The sequence below is a fragment of the Phalangium opilio genome, unplaced genomic scaffold (genome assembly GCF_054372755.1).
Source record: "Phalangium opilio isolate 3A_F unplaced genomic scaffold, DU_Popi_V2 ptg000362l_1, whole genome shotgun sequence".
In the NCBI taxonomy this organism is placed as follows: Eukaryota; Metazoa; Arthropoda; class Arachnida; order Opiliones; family Phalangiidae; genus Phalangium; species Phalangium opilio.
Window position 1 is genome coordinate 63,177 of NW_028324231.1, and position 19,808 is coordinate 82,984.

A 19,808-nucleotide genomic window follows, 5' to 3' on the forward strand; every position below is an offset into this window, starting at 1 on the left:
GTCATGCCGCCACTAGAACGAGGTCGGGGTCGAGGGCTCGGTTCCCTCTTTTCCCGCCCAGTGATAGTCCCGGATGTGCGCCCGGCCTCCACCACGGATAGCGGCCACGGAGCCTCCGCCGCGACACCACCACCCGCGGTTTCCACCAGCCGCCCAACCAGCGCCGCGCCGCCCGATATGGTACCAGACGAGCGGTACACCTTGTGTCGCCGGTGCCAAATAGGGCGCCACCATGAGAAGCATTGCTTCAAGCCCCGACCAAAGCGAACCGAGGCCTATAAGGCTCGCCACCGAAAACGCACCAAGAGAGGAGGTGAGGCCTCAACCACACGAAGGTCCCAGGACCCAAATGACTCCCCCGCGTCCGACGCTCCCTAGCGCCGCCGCCTTTTTTGAGGGGGAGGATGTAACGGGACGGCCACCCCTCCAATGTCGTCTGCTCAACTTCCATAATTTTTTATATCTCTGTTTACCTTTTCTCTCACCGGTGGCGCCTTAAGCGCCACCAGCATTGGAAAAATTCACATATGTTTTTTGTAAGGGGAATAAACCCCCCCCCCCCTTCGCCTTCAGAGAGAGCAGTCAGCAGTCAGTTTTACCGCCGTCAATCTAGCAGAATGGTATGCCAGCAGAATGAAAAAACCGAGTCAAAAATTCTCCCAGACTCGCGACGGAAAAATTGCTTCAGACCTATGAAAAACTGTTTCTGGCAGAATACCAATTCGCCCTAACCCCCCCCCCCCCCCGAGACCTAACTAATGTAAATTCTACTCTTTTGCTCTTCGTACTCTTAATTGATACTGTAAAATGTTTCATTCGCACTCTAATTAATTAAATAATTAACTTTAAGTAAAAAGGGGGAGTAACTCGGCCCCCTAACGGTGAATTTCCTTGAAACTTTCACCAATTAATCTACTCAAGCTTACAAATCGAATGAGCTATGCTTCATTACTGTAAAATGTTTCATTCGTGCGCTAATTAATTAATTAATTTTAAGTAAAAAGGGGGAATAACTCGGCCCCCCAACGGTGAATTTCCTTGAAACTTTCACCAATTATTCTACTCAAGCTTACAAATCGAATGAGCCATGCCTCATTACTGTAAAATGTTTCATTCGTACACTAATTAATTAATTAATTTTAAACGAAAAGGGGGAATAACTCGGCCCCCCAACGGTGAATTTCCTTGAAACTTTCACCAATTAGTCTACTCAAGCGTACAAATCGAATGAGCAATGCCTCATTACTGTAAAATGTTTCATTCGTACACTAATTAATTAATTAATTTTAAACGAAAAGGGGGAATAACTCGGCCCCCCAACGGTGAATTTCCTTGAAACTTTCACCAATTAATCTACTCAAGCTTACAAATCGAATGAGCCATGCCTCATTACTGTAAAATGTTTCATTCGTACACTAATTAATTAATTAATTTTAAACGAAAAGGGGGAATAACTCGGCCCCCCAACGGTGAATTTCCTTGAAACTTTCACCAATTAATCTACTCAAACTTACAAATCGAATGAGCCATGCCTCATTACTGTAAAATGTTTCATTCGTACACTAATTAATTAATTAATTGTAAACGAAAAGGGGGAATAACTCGGCCCCCCAACGGTGAATTTCCTTGAAACTTTCACCAATTAATCTACTCAAGCTTACAAATCGAATGAGCCATGCCTCATTACTGTAAAATGTTTCATTCGAACACTAATTAATTAATTAATTTTAAGTAAAAAGGGGGAATAACTCGGCCCCCCAACGGTGAATTTCCTTGAAACTTTCACCAATTAATCTACTCAAGCTTACAAATCGAATGAGCCATGCCTCATTACTGTAAAATGTTTCATTCGAACACTAATTAATTAATTAATTTTAAGTAAAAAGGGGGAATAACTCGGCCCCCCAACGGTGAATTTCCTTGAAACTTTCACCAATTAATCTACTCAAGCTTACAAATCGAATGAGCCATGCCTCATTACTGTAAAATGTTTCATTCGGACTCTAATTAATTAATTAATGAATGTTAATCAAAGGGGACAAAAGGCTGAACATCTCGAATATATTTATTTTAAATTATCGGCATATTTTTAGTTTATGCGGCAATGCTGTGTATTCCTTTTCATACAAACTATGAGTTGATTTTTACTCATTACAGAAATTTGTTTTATAAGCAGTTAGTTTAAGAATAGTTCATTTTAACATCTCCCATTTTTTGGCGCTGCCCATCACTTCGTAACTGGAACTTTCTTCTTTGTAAGATTTCCCTACTCGCCTCGTAGAAGAAACTTTGGCTGTAACTAATAAGTCGCTGAACCTTAAGGAAAGAAATTTAGTATAAATTTAGTTTCTTTATCTGAACTGTTTAAACATAATTACTTTTTGAAAATAATATGTTGAATTCTCACATTTATATTTCCGGCGTTCGACTAAGTAACTGTTGCAATGGAAACTTCAAACTAGTTTGTTTACGAATGAAAACAGTGGTACACCTCAAAGACCACATAGAAATTATTACCCGGTCTCTTTTAAATTCAAGTACAAAGTACAAAAATGATAATTACTTGATTTTAAAGAAATAATAAAACTATTTATGACGAAATTATATACTATTGTCGCGTATTTTATCGGAAAAATTAATTGATGTCGAACTTAATTCAGGAGCAAACGGGCGGAACTCATCCCAGGCTTCTAAACAAGCGGGGATGCCAGATTGAAAACCTTCAACCCGCCAAAATCAAATTGGGAACAAGCCCAAACCAAAAAACACCGCCAATCGGTGTTTCGAAAAGAAGCCCAAAAACTGACTAAGATCTAAACAATCCAGCCCAAAAACGAGACAAAAATTTATCGTGAAAATTTGGGATTGGTTTTTCTTTTAGAAATTTCAATCCATATTACATACTGACACCTTTTTTAAAACCCAAAACAAAATGAAACCACTTTATTTAACCATAAATTGACGAATTATAAGCTACACAAATGGTTTGACAGTACCATTTGTCAGTTTTTTGGGCATTCTAATGATCTTCGCCTATTGGCGGTATTTTAAGTACAGAAAGCCAAAGAAAAACCCCGACAAGCCCAATTTCCAGCCAACAGCCAACCCGTTTATTTCCAGCCAATATTTTTTAGAAGAAGCCCAATTGGCGGCTTTCAAGCCCAATATGGCATCCCTGTAAACAAGACAGGCTGAAGCAGGAAGCCTAGCCGCCAACAGGACCGGCAATAAGCGCGGAACAATAAAATTTTAAAATGCATTATAATTTTTACCAATAATTTTTCCGTATTTTTTATAGATTACGACGTCACGACGACAGTAACGACACAAAGAAGGATATTCCGGCCATGAATATGCCCATTCTCGCTCAAACTAAATAGCTACTCCGTCTGTACTTGTAGCTGGCTGGCCGGGTTTTTTGAATTTGAGATTTCTGTCATTTTTATATTCAATTTTTATTTTGCATTTTCAACCATAATTAAATTTAATTTTTCGCTTAAATTAAATTGTATAAACTAAACAGAGGCCGAAAAATCCGAAAACGTTGGTTTTGAGTTCGTAGAACTGACAGGTTTTGGACTGTAGACCTTCGAACTTGTAACCTTAAAAGTGAAATTACGCAAATTCTATAAAGAATTTTGAAAATTTCTCTTTGTCATTTTGTACATAAAATTATCTACAAAATGACGAAGAGAAATGATGGGGAATCCATCACGAGAAACCCGTAGAGATCGCGTTCGTAGTTTGAGCCCTATCTCGCAAATTAAATTATCGCCATTTTCCAAAATGGCGGCAAAAACACGGGGAGATTGTAAATGGATAAATCAGTCGAAATTAGTATATAATCCAAATCAGTTTCATCGAAATCAGTGGAATTTAAATCAGGAACATTAATAATCAGTTTTAAACCTCCTTCCTAAAGATATAAATCTGATTTTTCAATATGACACCCTTAACGGGTCACGTGACAATATCCAATAAAAATATTCCTTTAAAAATGAAGATAATTAAGGTTTTAACTCTAATTAATGTAGTGATCGTACGGGGAACCCGAACCCGACCCGGGAAGTCGGGGATCCCCGGTATTTTCCAACCCGACCCGACCCGACCCGGCCAGTCAATTTTGAAGTCGGGTTTTAAAAAATTCGGGGTGGGCCCGTAGTAGAGGGTAAGTTATTATTGATGGTCGCGCTTTGTGATAGAGTAGATAGGAACTCAAATCAGATTAGGGCGAGCTTGAATATTTAATTTTTTTCTGTCTCGAGGCTTCGAAAGCCAGTAGAAAACTGATATATGTCGGCAATTTCATGGTCGTCCGTCAAACGCCAATGTATTAATTGTGTGTTAAGTTGCGAGCAATTGATTTCGAAATTGAAAAAGTGGTAGAAGAGTTTCACGAGTACCTGAAACCCCATTCAGCCACTACCCAAGACAAAGGACAAGGACAATTTGAAATCTTTACAGATGGAAGTTGCGCCTGTTCAGGGACAATTAGTTACCCCAATCCCTTCCACGACGTTCTATCAGATAGCAATGATATGGCAGATTCGCCTACTATTGGATTCAGTAAAGCAGTGATAACTTGGAACTAAATTACTGAAAATAAATTTCTTGCATTACATAGTACATAGATATTATGTATAATTTTTTAGAATATGTTAATTAAGTTTATTTTATTAAAAAGGAAAACCCCGACCCGACCCGACCCGACTTTCCGGGTTTTTTTCGCAACCCGACCCGGAGCCCGACCCGACAAAAATCGCACCCCGTACGATCACTAAATTAATGATCGTCACCAAGAATGTACAGGGAGTCTCCACAGTTTGGAACGGACATGGTCTTAATTAGCGGAATAACTAATGAACCGCTAGTCGGGCGATATTGGGACAACTTTAATTCGATTCCTTAGAACTTTCTACGTCAGAATCGGTTAATTAAACTTAAATTAATTTTAAATAAGAAAGGCAAAAAGACGTTGGAAAGAAGGAAAACTAAAAACACGGGCTGCGTTTCGACACGTTTAATTGCGTAGTTAATTAACGGTTAGTCGTAGAGAACCGCGATTGGCACCATCGGAATCAGGAGGTTTTAATCATTCGGATTAAGTGTATTTATTTTAATTAATTAAGATAATTTCGATGGGAAAATTAAAAACAACAGAAAATTGAAATTGCGAAAAATCGAGTTCCATCTCGGACTTCAACAGAGTCTCTCTTCATTAGATTAATCATGCGTCTGCCAACCTTCGGTTTTGGAGTTTATAAAATTGATTTTTTCGGCTTCTGATTAATTTTAATGCGAGGAATCGGAAAAAAGTGGTTTCAGAAGAGTACAGCCATTGCGCTATAACATACTCAAAGGACATCCCCGTATCACTACTAGAACCAGAGTTACGAGCCTCCAAAGTTGGGTCTAATGCATTTCCTATGGAGGGGTTTGTTTCTTTACGTTCTGCTTAATTACTCGGCCCCTGTTTGTCGTAGCCCAAAGTTTTTAGTATGGTTGGATGGGGGACAAATTGGACTATAACATATCCAAAGGAGATCCCCGTAACTCTAATAGACACAGAGTTACGAGCTTGCAAAGTTGGGTGTGACGCTATTCCTATGGAGGGGTTGTTTGTTTACGAACATTTTGCTTAATTACTCGGCCCCTGTTTGACGCGGATATTTCCCTGAATTTTCCCTGAGGTTTTTGTCAACTATTTATTTCCCTGAATTTATTCCCTGAGGTTTGTTTGAACCCTGAACAAGGTCTGGTTTACGAGATATTTTTTACCTCTGAGTTCTTCAATGTGGAACAGAAGCTCGGGCAGCTGCCGATCGACTAAATCTTCGACCTGACTGCGTCCTTTGGCTTGGCGGGGCGGCAAATTTTCCGAATGTCTCAGTAGCCAATGGATCTCGTCTCTGGCTAGAGCGAGTCCCATGAAAACCAACAAAGCTTTGGGCCCCAAAAGTCCCGGTTGATCAGTCAAGATTAAGCCCAAAGCCCAATTCTTTCAAGGCAGTCCTGAGGAATTTTCGCCTCTCTCGATGGACCAGTGTCCTAACAACCATAAAAAAAGAAAGAAAGAAGGAAGGAAAGGAAGGAGAGAAGGAAAGAAAGAAAGAGAGAAAGAAATAAAGAAGGATGGAGAGAAAGAAGGAGAGAAGGAAAGAAAGAAAGAAGGATGGAGAGAAAGAAGGAGAGAAGGAAAGAAAGAAAGAGAGAAAGAAAGAAAGAAGGAAAGAAAGAAGGAAGGAAATAAAGAAGGAAATAAAGAAAGAAAGAAATAAATTAATTTTAACGACTCTTAAAAATAATCTAAATTAAAATAAAAACTATTTTAAGGCGTCTTACGCAGTTTGTAAAACGTAATTGTAGGATTCTTTGATTTCGGCAGACTTTTTGTTGTAACTAAAAGAAGCGGATGAAATTTTTCTTTCAAGTTTTATTTCAATTAAAAATAATATTTTAAAACTAACCCTTTAATTCCTTCGAAGAATTGTTGGATATGGGAATGTATTAAAATGACTTCGTCTCGAAATAAAGTGACCACCCATCCTCCGCTTAACGCCTTGGAAAAGAGATCGGCCGCTTGGGGAGTCGATAAAGATTGGTGAATCAACATCAAACCGACTAAATGGGATTAACATTAACGTCAATCAACAGTTTAAACTTAAATTTCGCTTTAATTAATCAGGGAGCCCAGGAAATATAGGAATTTATTTCCGGAATTATTGTAGGATTTTATAGGAGAAAAAACGCCTGTGTTTTTATAGGAAAATATAGGACTAAAAATGCTCGTACATAATACAATTTTAGGGCTTAAACTATGTAGAAAAATCTCAAAAAATAAAAAGTAACAAATTGGACTATAACATATTCGAAGGACATCCCCGTATCTCTAATAGAACCAGAGTTATGAGCCTCCAAATATACTGCAATGTTAATCCTATGGAGGGCGTTGTTTGTACACGTTTTGCTTAATATCTCGGCCCATGTTTGTCGTAGCCCTAAGTTTTTAGTATGGTTGGATGGGGGACGAATAGGACTATAACATACTCAAAGGACATCCCCTTATCTCTAACAGAACCAGAGTTAATAGGTGTTTTGTAAAATAAGTCCGTCTTAATTCAATGGAGCGAATGTTTATGAACATTTTCCTTAATTACTCGGCCTCTGTTTGTCGTAGCCCTAAGTTCTTAGTATGGTTGGATGGGGAGCAAATTGGACTATAACATAGTCGAAGGACATCCCCGTATCTCTTGTAGAATTGGATTTTACTTGGAAAATTCAGAGGAACTATACGAAAACTTTGACTACCAAGGCAAAAATATAGGATATTATAGGACCTTTAGGTGAAATTATAGGATAATATAGGACTGGTTCAAAAATATAGGATACTATAGGTATTATAGGACCGATGCTGGGCTCCCTGTAACTTACATATGATCCACCTTTCCATGGCCTCCAATGACAAATACTCGCAAGATATCTAAAACATTTCAATAAGTCGCCGCTCTCAAATGTTGTGTTTAACTCTTTTTGATTACCGTGTCAGTCTGAGCGGGATTGAGCATTTGAGCCGGATTGGCGACTAAACTTAACATTTGCCCTTTCCTCCAATCATCAGCCGTGACGTTTCTACGCGGGAAAACTTGTTGCAGAGACATGATGGCTTGGAATAATAACTTGGCGTGAGGTATGAATTCTTCCGATAACTTTTTCATCGGAGGGTCGTAGTCTACTATTAGCTGACCAAGGCGGGGAAAGCTACTATCGCTGCGGCGACAATAATCGCAAATTAGACAGTTTCAACTTACAGGGTCGCCACGGAATTTTCAGAACCAAATTCCCTGACTTTTCCAGGTTTTCCCTGACCTTTTTCTCAGATTTTCCCTGACCTTTTTAGGCCGAAAATTTAAATGTTTACAGCACGTTTTAAGTGGTGCTTATAATTCAATAAACTCGATCTACATTAAGTTTATATCCAATGTATTTGTTGCACCAAAATGATTAAGAAACATTTTAACTATAAATAACCGATAACAGCCGGTTAGATCATAGCACATTCAAAATACAGTTTTTCCAATAAATATCATATCTTGGTTAATTATATGATAATTAATTACATTTAAGTCGCAGAACCTATTTTAATCGATATTTTCATGACCATAAAAACCACCCGACCAGTTCCTTCTTCCTAGCCACCAAATACCATAAAATATCTAAAAATATAACCTAACTTAACTTAACTGAACTGAACATAACCCAACCCGACCTCACCTAACCCGACCCGACCTCACCTAACCCGACCCGACCCAACCCGACCTCACATAACCCAACCCGAGCTAACCAATAATATGAAGGGTAATATATAGACATAAAACATGGAAAATATATATTTTAATTAATTTCCGCACCTTAAATGTAGTTAATTATCCTATAATTAACCTTGAATAAATTATATTTATTGAAAAAAACTGTGTATTTTGAATGTGCGAGCTAAACCGTAAAGTTTGGCCCTCACCCTGTGTTAAGAAGAGAGGATGAGGAAGAGAAACTTTCATTACTCTTTCAATAAAGACTTATCCCCACAAATTTTACCCACTAAAATCAAACTCCCTGACTTTTCCGGCCCATTTTTAAATTCCCTGACTTTCCTTAACCTTTTTTTAAATTCCCTGACTTTCCTTAACCTTTCTTTAAAATTCCCTGACTTTCCCTGACCTTTTTTCAAATTCCCTGACTTTCCCAGGTTTTCCCTGACGCGTGGCAACCCTGTAATTTAGTTTTTTAAAATAAAGTCGGGGACTAACCTTTGACCGTGCGTCATTTCGTGGGCAGTGTTAAAGAGGCCTAAAACGGCTTTTCTATCTTCTACTTGAGATAAAAGTATCATCAATGAAACGTAGGTGACAGTCAGGTCCAGGTAGCCTTTCAGACTAAATTCAAAGAATAACCCCTTCGTTAACCCTTCCCTTACAACTCGGTTAATTAAAAATATTTGTCTCCTCACTATATCTAACTGCACTTGACAAGCATCCATAGTCGTTAAAAGTTCACAAACGTGATCCTTAAAATCTAACAGATCAACGAACGTGTAATAATAGAGAGAAAGAGACTTCATAATATCCTGCCGAATACTATAAACAGCGCTAAGCTGACTCTGTAAGTCGAAAATCGGGCACGGGTAACTTTAATACGGACAAATACACGAGTAGACGCAATGGGGGTACGGAAAAACGGAAAAACTTACGCTCGTTCCTCTAGAATCGACATTAGGAAACCTCCTGATGACGTGCTTTATGGCCGATTCCAAACTTTTATCCGATAAGAAAGACGGCTTGGACTTGCTATCACCGCAGGCTTTTTTGATGTTATAAATCCGCGTTAACTTGCCCCACAATATTTCTTCCATCCGCGGTAATTACGGATATCGTATCTGCATTTAAGGTAATTTTAATTAGTATTAATCATTTAAATTTTAAATTTAATAAGCTTACGATTTAAATAGCTTTCCAAAGTCGCCGCCATCTTAAGCCTTGGTAAAAATACCTTTCCCCCCCCCCCCTCAAGTTTTAATCGTAATTTATAATTTGATACTGAATAAAATTATAACACTTGGTAAAATACGGTAACTTTAACACCTCAATTATGTTCTTCAACTTAATTACGATTAAAAAAAGCAGTTTTTCATTAAATTTTGGTGGAATCGTAAATTGGTAACCCTAAACTCACACGGCGACAGACGAAAGGAAGTTGCGTCAGGGTTGCCAGATTTCACGCGCCGAGTTATCGTACGAGGATTTGATTTGGATCGTATTTTAAAAATTGAGATCGTACGCAGGAAAAACAAGAGGAATAAGACCACTTTACAGGTTTTCCTATGCACCCATATTAACAGGTTGCTCGAAATGATTTCCAGTTCCACCCCCGTTTCCTAATTTCCCGGGCTATGGAAAAATTTGTTTCTTCGAAAGTCCAATTTTTATTTAAGTTTTGAAGTAAATATGTTATAATATAATCACGTCTACATTTATTTTTGGCCACTAAACCGAAATTTTTAATAGGATCGTACATCGGATCGTATTTAACTGTAGGATCGTATTTTTGACGTACGATCCCTCCTACGGATCGTATATCGTACGAAGAGCCTAATTATCGTACAAATACGATCCGGATCGTACATCTGGCAACCCTGAGTTGCGTAAACTATATGTGCGTGCGCAGGAGCGCAAGTCGGTTGTAGAAACAGCCGTCTTGATTGGTTGGGAGACTCGGGTCAGGTGACTTCATCTTTGAAAAAGCCCGGAGTCACGATTTCTGCGTTTTAGGACGTCGTTAGTGTTTTCTTGGGCCAATTTTAATTAAACGTAATTGGAATTAATTCTAGTTCGAGTTTCAAAGATGTATCAAAGAAAAATCCCTAAAAGGGATGTTTCGAATCCAAGGTATATATTGTTTATTTTTTATATAAATAAGGATAGTGGTGTATTATAAAGGGCAGGCCCAAGGCTTAGCGAATTTGAACCAACATTAGGCTTAACACTAGGGTCTAATATGTCGTTTTAGTAACAACAAGAAGAGGCGCTGGTCAATTCAACCGGATTCTCAGGAACTTTTAGGGGATTTTTCTCAGCAATCTACCGAAAGCACTCAGTCTCAAACTGAAAACTCTCAGGATATGCTATCGCCACGCTATAACTCTTATAATTCTCAATTGCCACGTGATCAAGATGGCTTTGTCGTACCGGCTCCTCGTCATCAACAATCAATTGGTTTGTTCCCCCAATGTGGCTCCGTTTTTCGCCAACAACCAGAGATAAAAAACGTGGATAAGACGAAACCGTCGAAGAATTCATCAGAGTCTACCAAGGTACGTTGACCATTATACTGGACAGGGACAGGCGGGGATTAAATAAGCTACTGTTTAATTTGACAGAGCGCTTCGTCAATCTTTGGACGAATTAAAAACACTTTTTGCGGTAATAATAACTACGACACGCGTCCGCAAAACGCGTTGATGGTAACCAGCAATGGACCTTCTCATAGCACAGCCGTAAACTCTAACGTTGGATTTAATAACAACGCGGATTACGACCGCGTTAAGGCTTTGCGCGAATATTTGCGCCCCGAAAGGTATTATTCCCGGCTTATACTAAAGCTAGAGCTAGGTCCACACGGGTTTCTTAATTATTTTGTTGGTTGGCGTCTTAAAGAGAATCCAAACTGGAAGAAGTCGCTTGTAAACTCGAAAATTTGACGGAAGAGGTGCGGGAAAGAAACGGCGAAATCGTCAGCGTTTTAAAAATGATTCTGGAAAGCAACAATTCCGCTCGAAATTACGCCGAAGTCTTTGAGCGCGGAATGTTCGAGTTCGTAGGGAAAATGTTCCAATTTTTCAAATCCTTCTTTAAACCGGAGTTGTTGAAACCAATCGAAAATGATTTACCTCAAATGAGCTCCGATATCGTCACTTTGAACGAGTAAGATCTTGACCCAGGACCCAAGATGGAAGGAGCAATTGTAATCGAATGTATGTATTTAAAGGGACGTCACTGGAAACTTGGAAACCTTCCACCGTAACTCGGAAGATAACAACAAGGCGATCCGCGACATTCTGCGTAAGATGACCTTTGACGAGAAACGCCAATGCATTGAGAATTCGGCGGCGACTCAAATGAAGGGCGTCTGGCCCGCCCCGTCCGTCCTTCCTCAAAGGGCGCTGGGATTTCGAGGACCCAGGCTTCGTTTGTGTCCCCCCAAAGATCTGAACGCTCCTCGAGGAGGAGGAAAAGCCAAAAGAGGGATAACAACAAGTGGCAAGAGGAGAAGCCCCCCTGGAGGTGGCGAACCACCCGCCAAGAAAACCTGCTTGATTCAAGCGAGGAACCGATATGCTTCTTCCGATCCCTGTGGCTCAACTTATATATTTAACTATACCTTGGTTCCCCGAGGTAAACAATGCCCCCCCTTTCCCTCAAAATGGCGGACAACTTCTCGGCGGCGGAGCTCCAATTTGCGTCCTGTTTTCCGCCATTTTGAGGGTAAGTGGGGTCGAGCCATTCTTAAGTCCCGTCCCGCTTCCCTAGTCTACCTTTAATCCTGTATCATATATATATTTTAAATTTTGGCAGAAGATAAATCTGAAGAAAGTGATGAAGAGGCCACCAAGGATGTAAGCACGCTTTTCTTTAATAATTAATTATTTATTTATAATTAATAATGATAATAATAATAATACATGGGTATAATAATTTGACAGGATTCCGCGGGATATTTTGGTCCTTAGAAGCCCAGTTCCATTAAGGTGGTACCACTTCTCTTGTCCAGGACTAGTTTTGTCAAGATTTATTTACCAATATAGATATTGGCGGCTTCATTTTTTCGTTCTCTCGAAGCTAAAATACGTCCGTTGATGTATATATGTTGTATCATATTATAGTTTAGTTGCAATAAAAGTTCAATTCAGTTGCTGTACCCTGGCGTGGCTGTAGAGTAGAACGCCCGAGAAAGTCGTGATTATTCCCAGAAATTGCAGCCAATGAATGGATTCCTCGAATAAGAGATATCCTCCCAGGAGAGTCAGGCAGAATTTTAATTGCCCCACCACGTTATGCCTAAATTACCGCCCCCGCCCGTTAAGGTCAAAGATGCTCGGGCCGAGGCTTAGCTCAGTTTTTTAAACAAAGGCTTACAGGAAACTAAGGCTTTGGAAATTGGTTGGGTTTAGGTCAAAGGTCGTTTTTTAGTTAACAGAGGTTTAGGGCACACTTTCTTTTTAAGTTAACAGAGGTTTAGGGCACACTTTCCTTTTTAGTTAACAAAGGCTTAGTTTCTCAGCTATTTAGGGTTACGAATACTAGCTCTAGCTAAACGAGAGCGAGAGGGTGGGTTAGCTAAACGAGAGCGAGAGGGTGGGTTAGCTAAACGAGTGCGACAGGGTGGGTTAGCTAAACGAGAGCGAGAGGGTGGGTTAGCTAAACGAGAGCGACAGGGTGGGTTAGCTAAACGAGAGCGACAGGGTGGGTTAGCTAAACGAGTGCGACAGGGTGGGTTAGCTAAACGAGAGCGACAGGGTGGGTTAGCTAAACATACCCAATGTTTTACTTTCTTCCAGAACTTTAATCTGATTCTGATAAAACATATCAGCTTCGGTTCTTGAAGCGGAGTTTCCTTGCCCAAAGAGCACGCTACTTTCCAGTCTGTCAATTTCTTTTTTCAGTTCTTGGGAATACCATTTCTCTTCCTTCAAAGACTTATTCAAATCATCGAGTTCTTGTCGCAGAGTAGAATTGGACTAAAGTTCATTTTCTTCTCCGTCCAATTTATCGTGAGACTTGGGAGGCATATGGTGCCTTAACATGGGGCTCGGGTGAAGTTGGCAGGCCTTCTACCACCGGTAATCTAAGTTGGCCATGCCCCGGATGAACTTCTTTGGGTGCTGGCCTGAGGGAGGGGTAAACTCATTATGAGAAATACTACTTAAAATTATTGATTATGCCAATTACTTTGCTGGAATCGGTGATTTTGTTCAAAAGCCTGTTAAACATCGCGCTAGCTTCACTCGTTTTTCGTTTAATTAATATTCAAAATCAAATCATTATCAATGGTAACCTCAAACTTCCTACAACTTAGCGGAGGCCAAGAATAGAGCTATCTCGATTGTGACGTCAGTGCCTAGGTAAAACGTCACGGGCTTAGGTTTGGCAGTGGGCGGCCATGTTTGGTACCCTTTGGCTCTATGGGCAAATAGCATGGGTGACGTCACACTAAGGCTTCTGAGATCGCTCTATTAGAAAATTCCGTCGCTTGACTCGCTTCTCCTTACTTATTTACACTGCAAACTATTTTCCAGATTGCCTAAAACAAGCGTAACTGGATAAATTACGTTTCCAAATCAACTAAAATTAACTAGAATTAATTTTATATTAAATAAAAAATATATTTACATTAAACTGGCAACCGGGTGGATTCTCGAGTCAACTGCACCTGAACTGAACTGAACTGAGCTGAGCTATATATTGTCTGCTTAAAATTATCTTTAGGCTTAGCGAATTGTCAAATTTTGAATGAACGAATTAAAATGATTTTTTTTAACGTAATCACGTTACGTTAATCGTTCGAGATTAATTAAATAAACCGCGTAATTTAAGAGGCAAATAACAAACCCCCGAATATATCTATGTCAAAAACTCGTTCTTAGCATGCGCCCCCCTTGGTCCTAAGGACCAGTGATACACACAAGAAGTTTTCGTCGTTGTGTGCTTGATTGAGTTGGCTATGATTAGACATCCGAGTCCAGTAGTCCCGGACTGCCATTTTTCAAGATGACGCCGATTGGTCAATCTGTATCCAATGGTAGAAAGCAGATTACGTTTCCGTTAATTCAAAAAAGTGATAAATAGTGGTGATGTTAACTTGAGGAGTGATTTGTCGGTGTTGATTCTGTACAGTTGAAACCCTCAACCTTAAGTCGGTAAAGAAAGGCTCATAGTAGTGCTTCGGTTCATTAAATTCCAGCAAGTTTCGTTTAATATCGCGCAGAGACTGAAAGCGTGGAGTTTTTTAAATCACCAATATTTTAAACCAAAATGGAAAAATGGTATGATCTTTGAAAAATCTATTTTTGCCTTAAGGTATCTGCTGTTAATCTAGTTGTTCATTGTAGTCATTTTAGTTTCACATGTTAGTTATTTTTTAGTTGTTCATTCACCCATCACCATGCAGTTGCACTTTTGTAAGTGTTGAAGGGGGTGGCATCTATACCTAGAGCAGTGATGCCAGGTGGGAAAAATGGAATTTCCCTTTCTAGCCCTTAAAATTTCCCTTTTGGGACCAAAATTTCCCTAGTTCAGGGTTGCCAGATTCTGCGCATAGAAAATGATAGAATTATAGCTTGACAACTGTTTTTGGCGATGTATTTTCGTAACGATTACAATGGGTCAGTTATTTAGCAGACGACTTTATTCAATGTTTGGAAATTACTAAAAACAGTAGCAGGGTTGCCATCTAATAAGAATCCAACGTAATTAATAGGTCAATTTGATGAAGTTGTTTAATTTTCTATGTTGAGATTGTAGGTTTTGAATAAAATATTTCTTCCCATGGAATTTCCCTAGATTTGGCAAATTTTTGGTGGAATTTCCCTTTTCCCTTTTTACCGTTTTTAGGAGTCAAAATTTCCCCAGATATGGGAAATTTCCCTCAATCTGGCATCACTGACCTAGAGGTATATTAGGCACCCCAAACTGCATCAAGTCCAGTCATCTCGATGAAACATGCACTTAATGTTACTTATTTGGTATAATATCGGTTCGTAGGTTAGGGATGACGATGTCTTATTGATGTTGGGCTTGTTTAGAGATGTGAGTCGGTAATTTACCGTCTGTAAATTACCGGTAATTTACCAAATACCGCGTAAATTACCGGTAATTTACCAAATACCGCGTAAATTTCCGGTAATTTACCAAATACCGCGTAAATTTCCGGTAATTTACCAAATACCGCGTAAATTTCCGGTAATTTACCAAATACCGCGTAAATTTCCGGTAATTTACCAAATACCGCGTAAATTACCGTTTATATTTTACCGTAATTTTACAATGGTAATTTACCAAATACCGCGTAAATTACCGTTTATATTTTACCGTAATTTTACAATGGTAATTTACCAAATACCGCGTAAATTACCGTTTATATTTTACCGTAATTTTACAATGGTAATTTACCAAATACCGCGTAAATTACCGTTTATATTTTACCGTAATTTTACAATGGTAATTTACCAAATACCGCGTAAATTACCGTTTATATTTTACCGTAATTTTACAATGGTAATTTACCGTCCGTAAATTACCGGTAATTTACCAAATACCGCGTAAATTACCGTTTATATTTTACCGTAATTTTACAATGGTAATTTACCGGTAAGTTACTGCGGTAAATTACCGTGGTAAATTACCAACCATTTTTATTACGCATTAAATGTTCATTTTACACTTAAATGATCAATTATTTCTGTGTTTACTTCCAAAATGACTCACCAGGCGCTATTCGCTAGTCAGTACTTACAAAGTTGCGCTAGAAATTAGCCTTTTAATAAATCTTTAATTAGAAATCAGATTACAAAGGCCACAGTTGCCGTGTCAGATAGTGCTCACAATTAAACGTTGTTTATAGTAATGGATTGTAAGCACAGGAAAATATAAATTACCAAAAATTACCGACTGAACGGTGATTTTTGTTTTCCCAAAATTTCAATCGGTAATTTACCCGGTAAATTACGTTTTTAAAAATTACGGTAATTTCACATCTCTAGGCTTGTTAGAAATTCTGAGAGAGCGGTAGCTCTCTTAGATAAGACTTCATACTGCTCTTAATGTATAAGGAAGGTTTTTTGTTTGGATGTAGTTTTTTTTGTATTGCATTAATTGTTCTGAATAAATTCCACAGAACTACAATTCGGGCCCTCAATATGTGGTTAAAATTTCAAAGAGATCCATTAATTAGTTGAATTTATAAAAAATAAAGTTGCTAAGGGTGGTTTTCATTTCCATAAAATTAATCACACCTTTTGATGAAAAACAGGAATTTTTCCCATAGAAATAACATGGGAAATTTTTGGAAAAAAACAAATCGGTTCCTCGTGATTTAGAAAAACTATACGTTGGTTAGTTTTGGGAACGATCTTAAATGAAACTTTACACTATAATCTAGGACCATTTTTCTTGTTATTAAGAAAAATTAGTTTTAAGTATGTTTAATTTAAATTTTAACAAGTTGGGAAAACCAAAATATTACCTCTCCGAGGAGGACTACTTACAAACTTACTTACCCAGATATGGAAATGTTTATTTTTTTAAGAACAAATACTGAAGTTAAAATTTATGAAATATTAAAGCAGTATACAAAGCATAGCAAATATACTGTAAATCAGACGACATTTTACATCCAATAAGGATATACTTGTACACATTAAAATCATCCGATGGCGAAAAAACGGGAAATGAAGAGCTAAAACTTTGGAGGGATATTACCTTTACGTTTTTGTAAAGGCCCAATTTTCTACTCCTCAACTGTATACCCTCTACCTCTATGTTCAAAGCCATATTCACAACAGGGTTGCCATGTAAACACTATCCTCTCGTTTCACCTCAACGATTTTCTTAGTTTGTCAACATGACTGTTAACGTTACATAACATCAAAGCTTATTTGTGACTACACACACTGAAAGTAAATGCGCACCATAAAAAGCATGAAAACACCAAGCTATAATCCGATTACGATCAGACCTTTCACTGGTCTGGGCTGCGTCCAGCAGAGCTCCCCAAGATGACAGCGGATTTTGGAAAACGTTTACCGGTGAGATCTGTCGTCATAGCTTTTCTCCGGTCATCGGTGTTTTAAAAATGACGCTAGCGCAATAAAGCGTGCAAGATACCAAGGCTTAACAAAAATTGTATGATAACATATTTAAAGAGATAGATAACAACAACTTTTATAATTAAAATTAGAAAGTAACATGTATCTTAAAATTCTCGCGTGATCAACTGGTTTCACGCCAATTAAATAGCTATAATCCGATCAGAATCAGCAAGAGCTATTTGTATTAATTCCTCCATGTTCTTTCGCCAAGCTGAGAACTACGCGTTTTACGTCACGTTTTCCAAAAACCTGACGATTTTCTTTGAAGACCGCGCTGGCTCAGCGCTAAGCACCGTCCGTGACGTCAAATTCAAAAACAAAATCCCGTCCTGTAGGACACTGCTAACAGCGCTGAGCTCTGCTGAACGCGGCCCAGATTTCCACCATGATTATAAAATCTAAGCCTAATTATTTAACAGTGTATTAACTTTCGGCTCACTCTGAACCGTTAATGTCTCTGCATTACAGAAACGAAAACCAAGCGTTTACTTTTTGGTTCACTAGGCCTATTGACAAATAAAAGTTCAATAGACCTATATAGTTGCGTTCTTCTTGAAATCACTATAGAAAGGATTATGCTATAAACAGATGTAGTATAGCTTAAGTAATATATAAACATCCATTTCAAATAACAATATTAGAAATCACCCTTGGAATATCAAAATGAAACAGAGCTTTAAAGCTACAAAAGTACTAAATGCATCGTAATTACGAAAAAGATTTCCACATATTCACTTTATATTATGGAAAAAGTGAATATTAAGGTTCTGTAGGATTTCTTAACACATCAAAACAAAGCGAACTGCTAACTCGGCGCACTAGTGTGACAACGGACAGACACACAGACAAAAAAATAGACTGCTTTTTAACTCTTTCCGTTTTAATTTTGAGTTGAGAAACAAGATTATCTTAAATATTAAAATAAATATAACTAATATTAAATATTTTCTTCGTTAGTTGTTCGCCTTATTGAGCGTTACATCGTCTTGATAAAGAACAATTAAACATTCTTGAGAGACTTGACTAACATTGGCGTTTAAATTGAAGCATACGCCGGTTGCCTCACCATACTCAAATAGGTAGTATATAAGGGTGTCGAACTACAGCTAAAAGCAAGAACAACCGCAATTGCGAAAACCTTCGGTGGACGATCCCACCTTAGGGAGGCTAGACGTTTCTCGTAACCCTAGCTGATCGCCGCGAATGTCTTAAACCCAACGATGACGATGGAGTAGAAGCCAGGTGTGCAGACTGGTGTCCATGTGGGATGGACAAAAACAAAGACCAGAAGATGGTGGTGTAGAAGCCAGGTGTACAGACTGGTGTCCATGTGGGATGGACAAAAGCAAAGACCAGAAGATGGTGGTGTAGAAGCCAGGTGTACAGACTGGTGTCCATGTGGGATGGACAAAAACAAAGACCAGAAGATGGTGGTGTAGAAGCCAGGTGTACAGACTGGTGTCCATGTGGGATGGACAAAAACAAAGACCAGAAGATGGTGGTGTAGAAGCCAGGTGTACAGACTGGTGTCCATGTGGGATGGACAAAAGCAAAGACCAGAAGATGGTGGTGTTAGAAGCCAATGTATACAGATTGGTGTTCATGTGGAATGGATAATTGACTAGTCAGATGAAGTAATAGTGGCCAGGCGAATTGTGGATAGCCTCAAGTTTTGAATTTTCCGGGAACTGTGTATGCGGTCCGGAAATGGCGAACACATTTGCTTCGATTCGGAAACTGCGAACGCGGTCCCCTGGGGTGAAAGTGCCTGACACACACACACACACACACACACACACAGACATGCCTGTCGATTTTAGAACCTCTCCGTGACATACGTCACTCGGAGAGGTAAAAATTGCCCCAATCTGCGATATTTTAGCATTTATACACTGTTTTATTGGGAAGTATCAGCGTGACCAATAGTGGCCTTTTTTAACGTATAGTTGCTTCATAATAATCCGATTGTTTCTTCTTATTGCCTTTTGGTTGGAATGGCCTATCGATAGTGTGATAAGACGGTTTTAATATTGTCACGGGTAGGAATGACTAGACTGGATGTATGTTTTTCCGACGAGGTTTATTCTCAATTTTACAAATTACAAGTTAAGTACAAAATAACAAAATAGGAGTATGCGAAACTTATAGCGCGGGAGGTAGGATGGCTAGAGCGAAGGGCTCGGTCTTTTCGACCTTAGTCTCTCTTCGCTTTTCACCGAGAAGGACGGACTAGCTTTTGCAGCCGGCTACCGAACCTTCTACAACTTTGGGCGCTTGGCTTATTCAGTCAGTGTCAACCCTCAGTCTATCCCACAGGCGAGTCCCCGATTTTCTCTCCGGCGCGCGCTTTTATAGTCTCCGGACCGACGCTAGCGTTCCTAGCGGGCGCGCG

The 19,808-nt window shown here is 39.0% G+C and overlaps 2 protein-coding genes and 1 long non-coding RNA gene across 7 annotated transcripts; 1 reads left to right on the forward strand and 2 right to left on the reverse strand.

The window, feature by feature from the left end:
- Positions 1–2,047: 2,047 nt before the first annotated feature.
- LOC149597277 (membrane-associated protein Hem-like) lies at positions 2,048–9,354 on the reverse strand. 3 transcript variants are annotated; one of them, XM_089861052.1, is made up of 10 exons: positions 9,245–9,354; positions 9,005–9,154; positions 8,805–8,930; positions 7,539–7,767; positions 7,432–7,480; positions 6,468–6,621; positions 6,343–6,399; positions 5,779–6,048; positions 2,379–2,491; positions 2,048–2,316 (listed from the first exon to the last, which is right to left on the reverse strand). In XM_089861052.1, exons 3-8 carry the CDS (start codon positions 8,885–8,887, stop codon positions 5,970–5,972), a joined length of 651 nt encoding a protein of 216 aa, XP_089717178.1. In that variant the 5' UTR covers positions 8,888–8,930; positions 9,005–9,154; positions 9,245–9,354; the 3' UTR covers positions 2,048–2,316; positions 2,379–2,491; positions 5,779–5,969. The 3 variants fall into 3 exon arrangements, with proteins under 3 accessions (XP_089717178.1, XP_089717176.1, XP_089717177.1); XM_089861050.1 differs by having other exon boundaries at positions 2,408–2,524; XM_089861051.1 differs by having other exon boundaries at positions 2,379–2,524.
- LOC149597278 (uncharacterized) lies at positions 9,344–12,655 on the forward strand. The gene is made up of 8 exons (XM_089861049.1): positions 9,344–9,441; positions 10,382–10,439; positions 10,561–10,864; positions 10,931–11,127; positions 11,208–11,474; positions 11,539–11,945; positions 12,126–12,166; positions 12,254–12,655. The coding sequence occupies exons 2-8, from the start codon at positions 10,396–10,398 to the stop codon at positions 12,278–12,280; spliced, it is 1,287 nt and encodes a 428-aa protein (XP_089717175.1). The 5' UTR covers positions 9,344–9,441; positions 10,382–10,395; the 3' UTR covers positions 12,281–12,655.
- LOC149597279 (uncharacterized) lies at positions 12,404–15,199 on the reverse strand. 3 transcript variants are annotated; one of them, XR_016379266.1, is made up of 4 exons: positions 14,410–15,199; positions 13,500–14,337; positions 13,087–13,437; positions 12,404–12,479 (listed from the first exon to the last, which is right to left on the reverse strand). It is a non-coding gene; the product is annotated as an uncharacterized LOC149597279 (long non-coding RNA). The 3 variants fall into 3 exon arrangements; XR_016379267.1 differs by having other exon boundaries at positions 13,500–13,851; positions 13,941–15,199; XR_016379265.1 differs by having other exon boundaries at positions 13,500–15,199.
- Between the last annotated feature and the right edge of the window lie 4,609 nt (positions 15,200–19,808).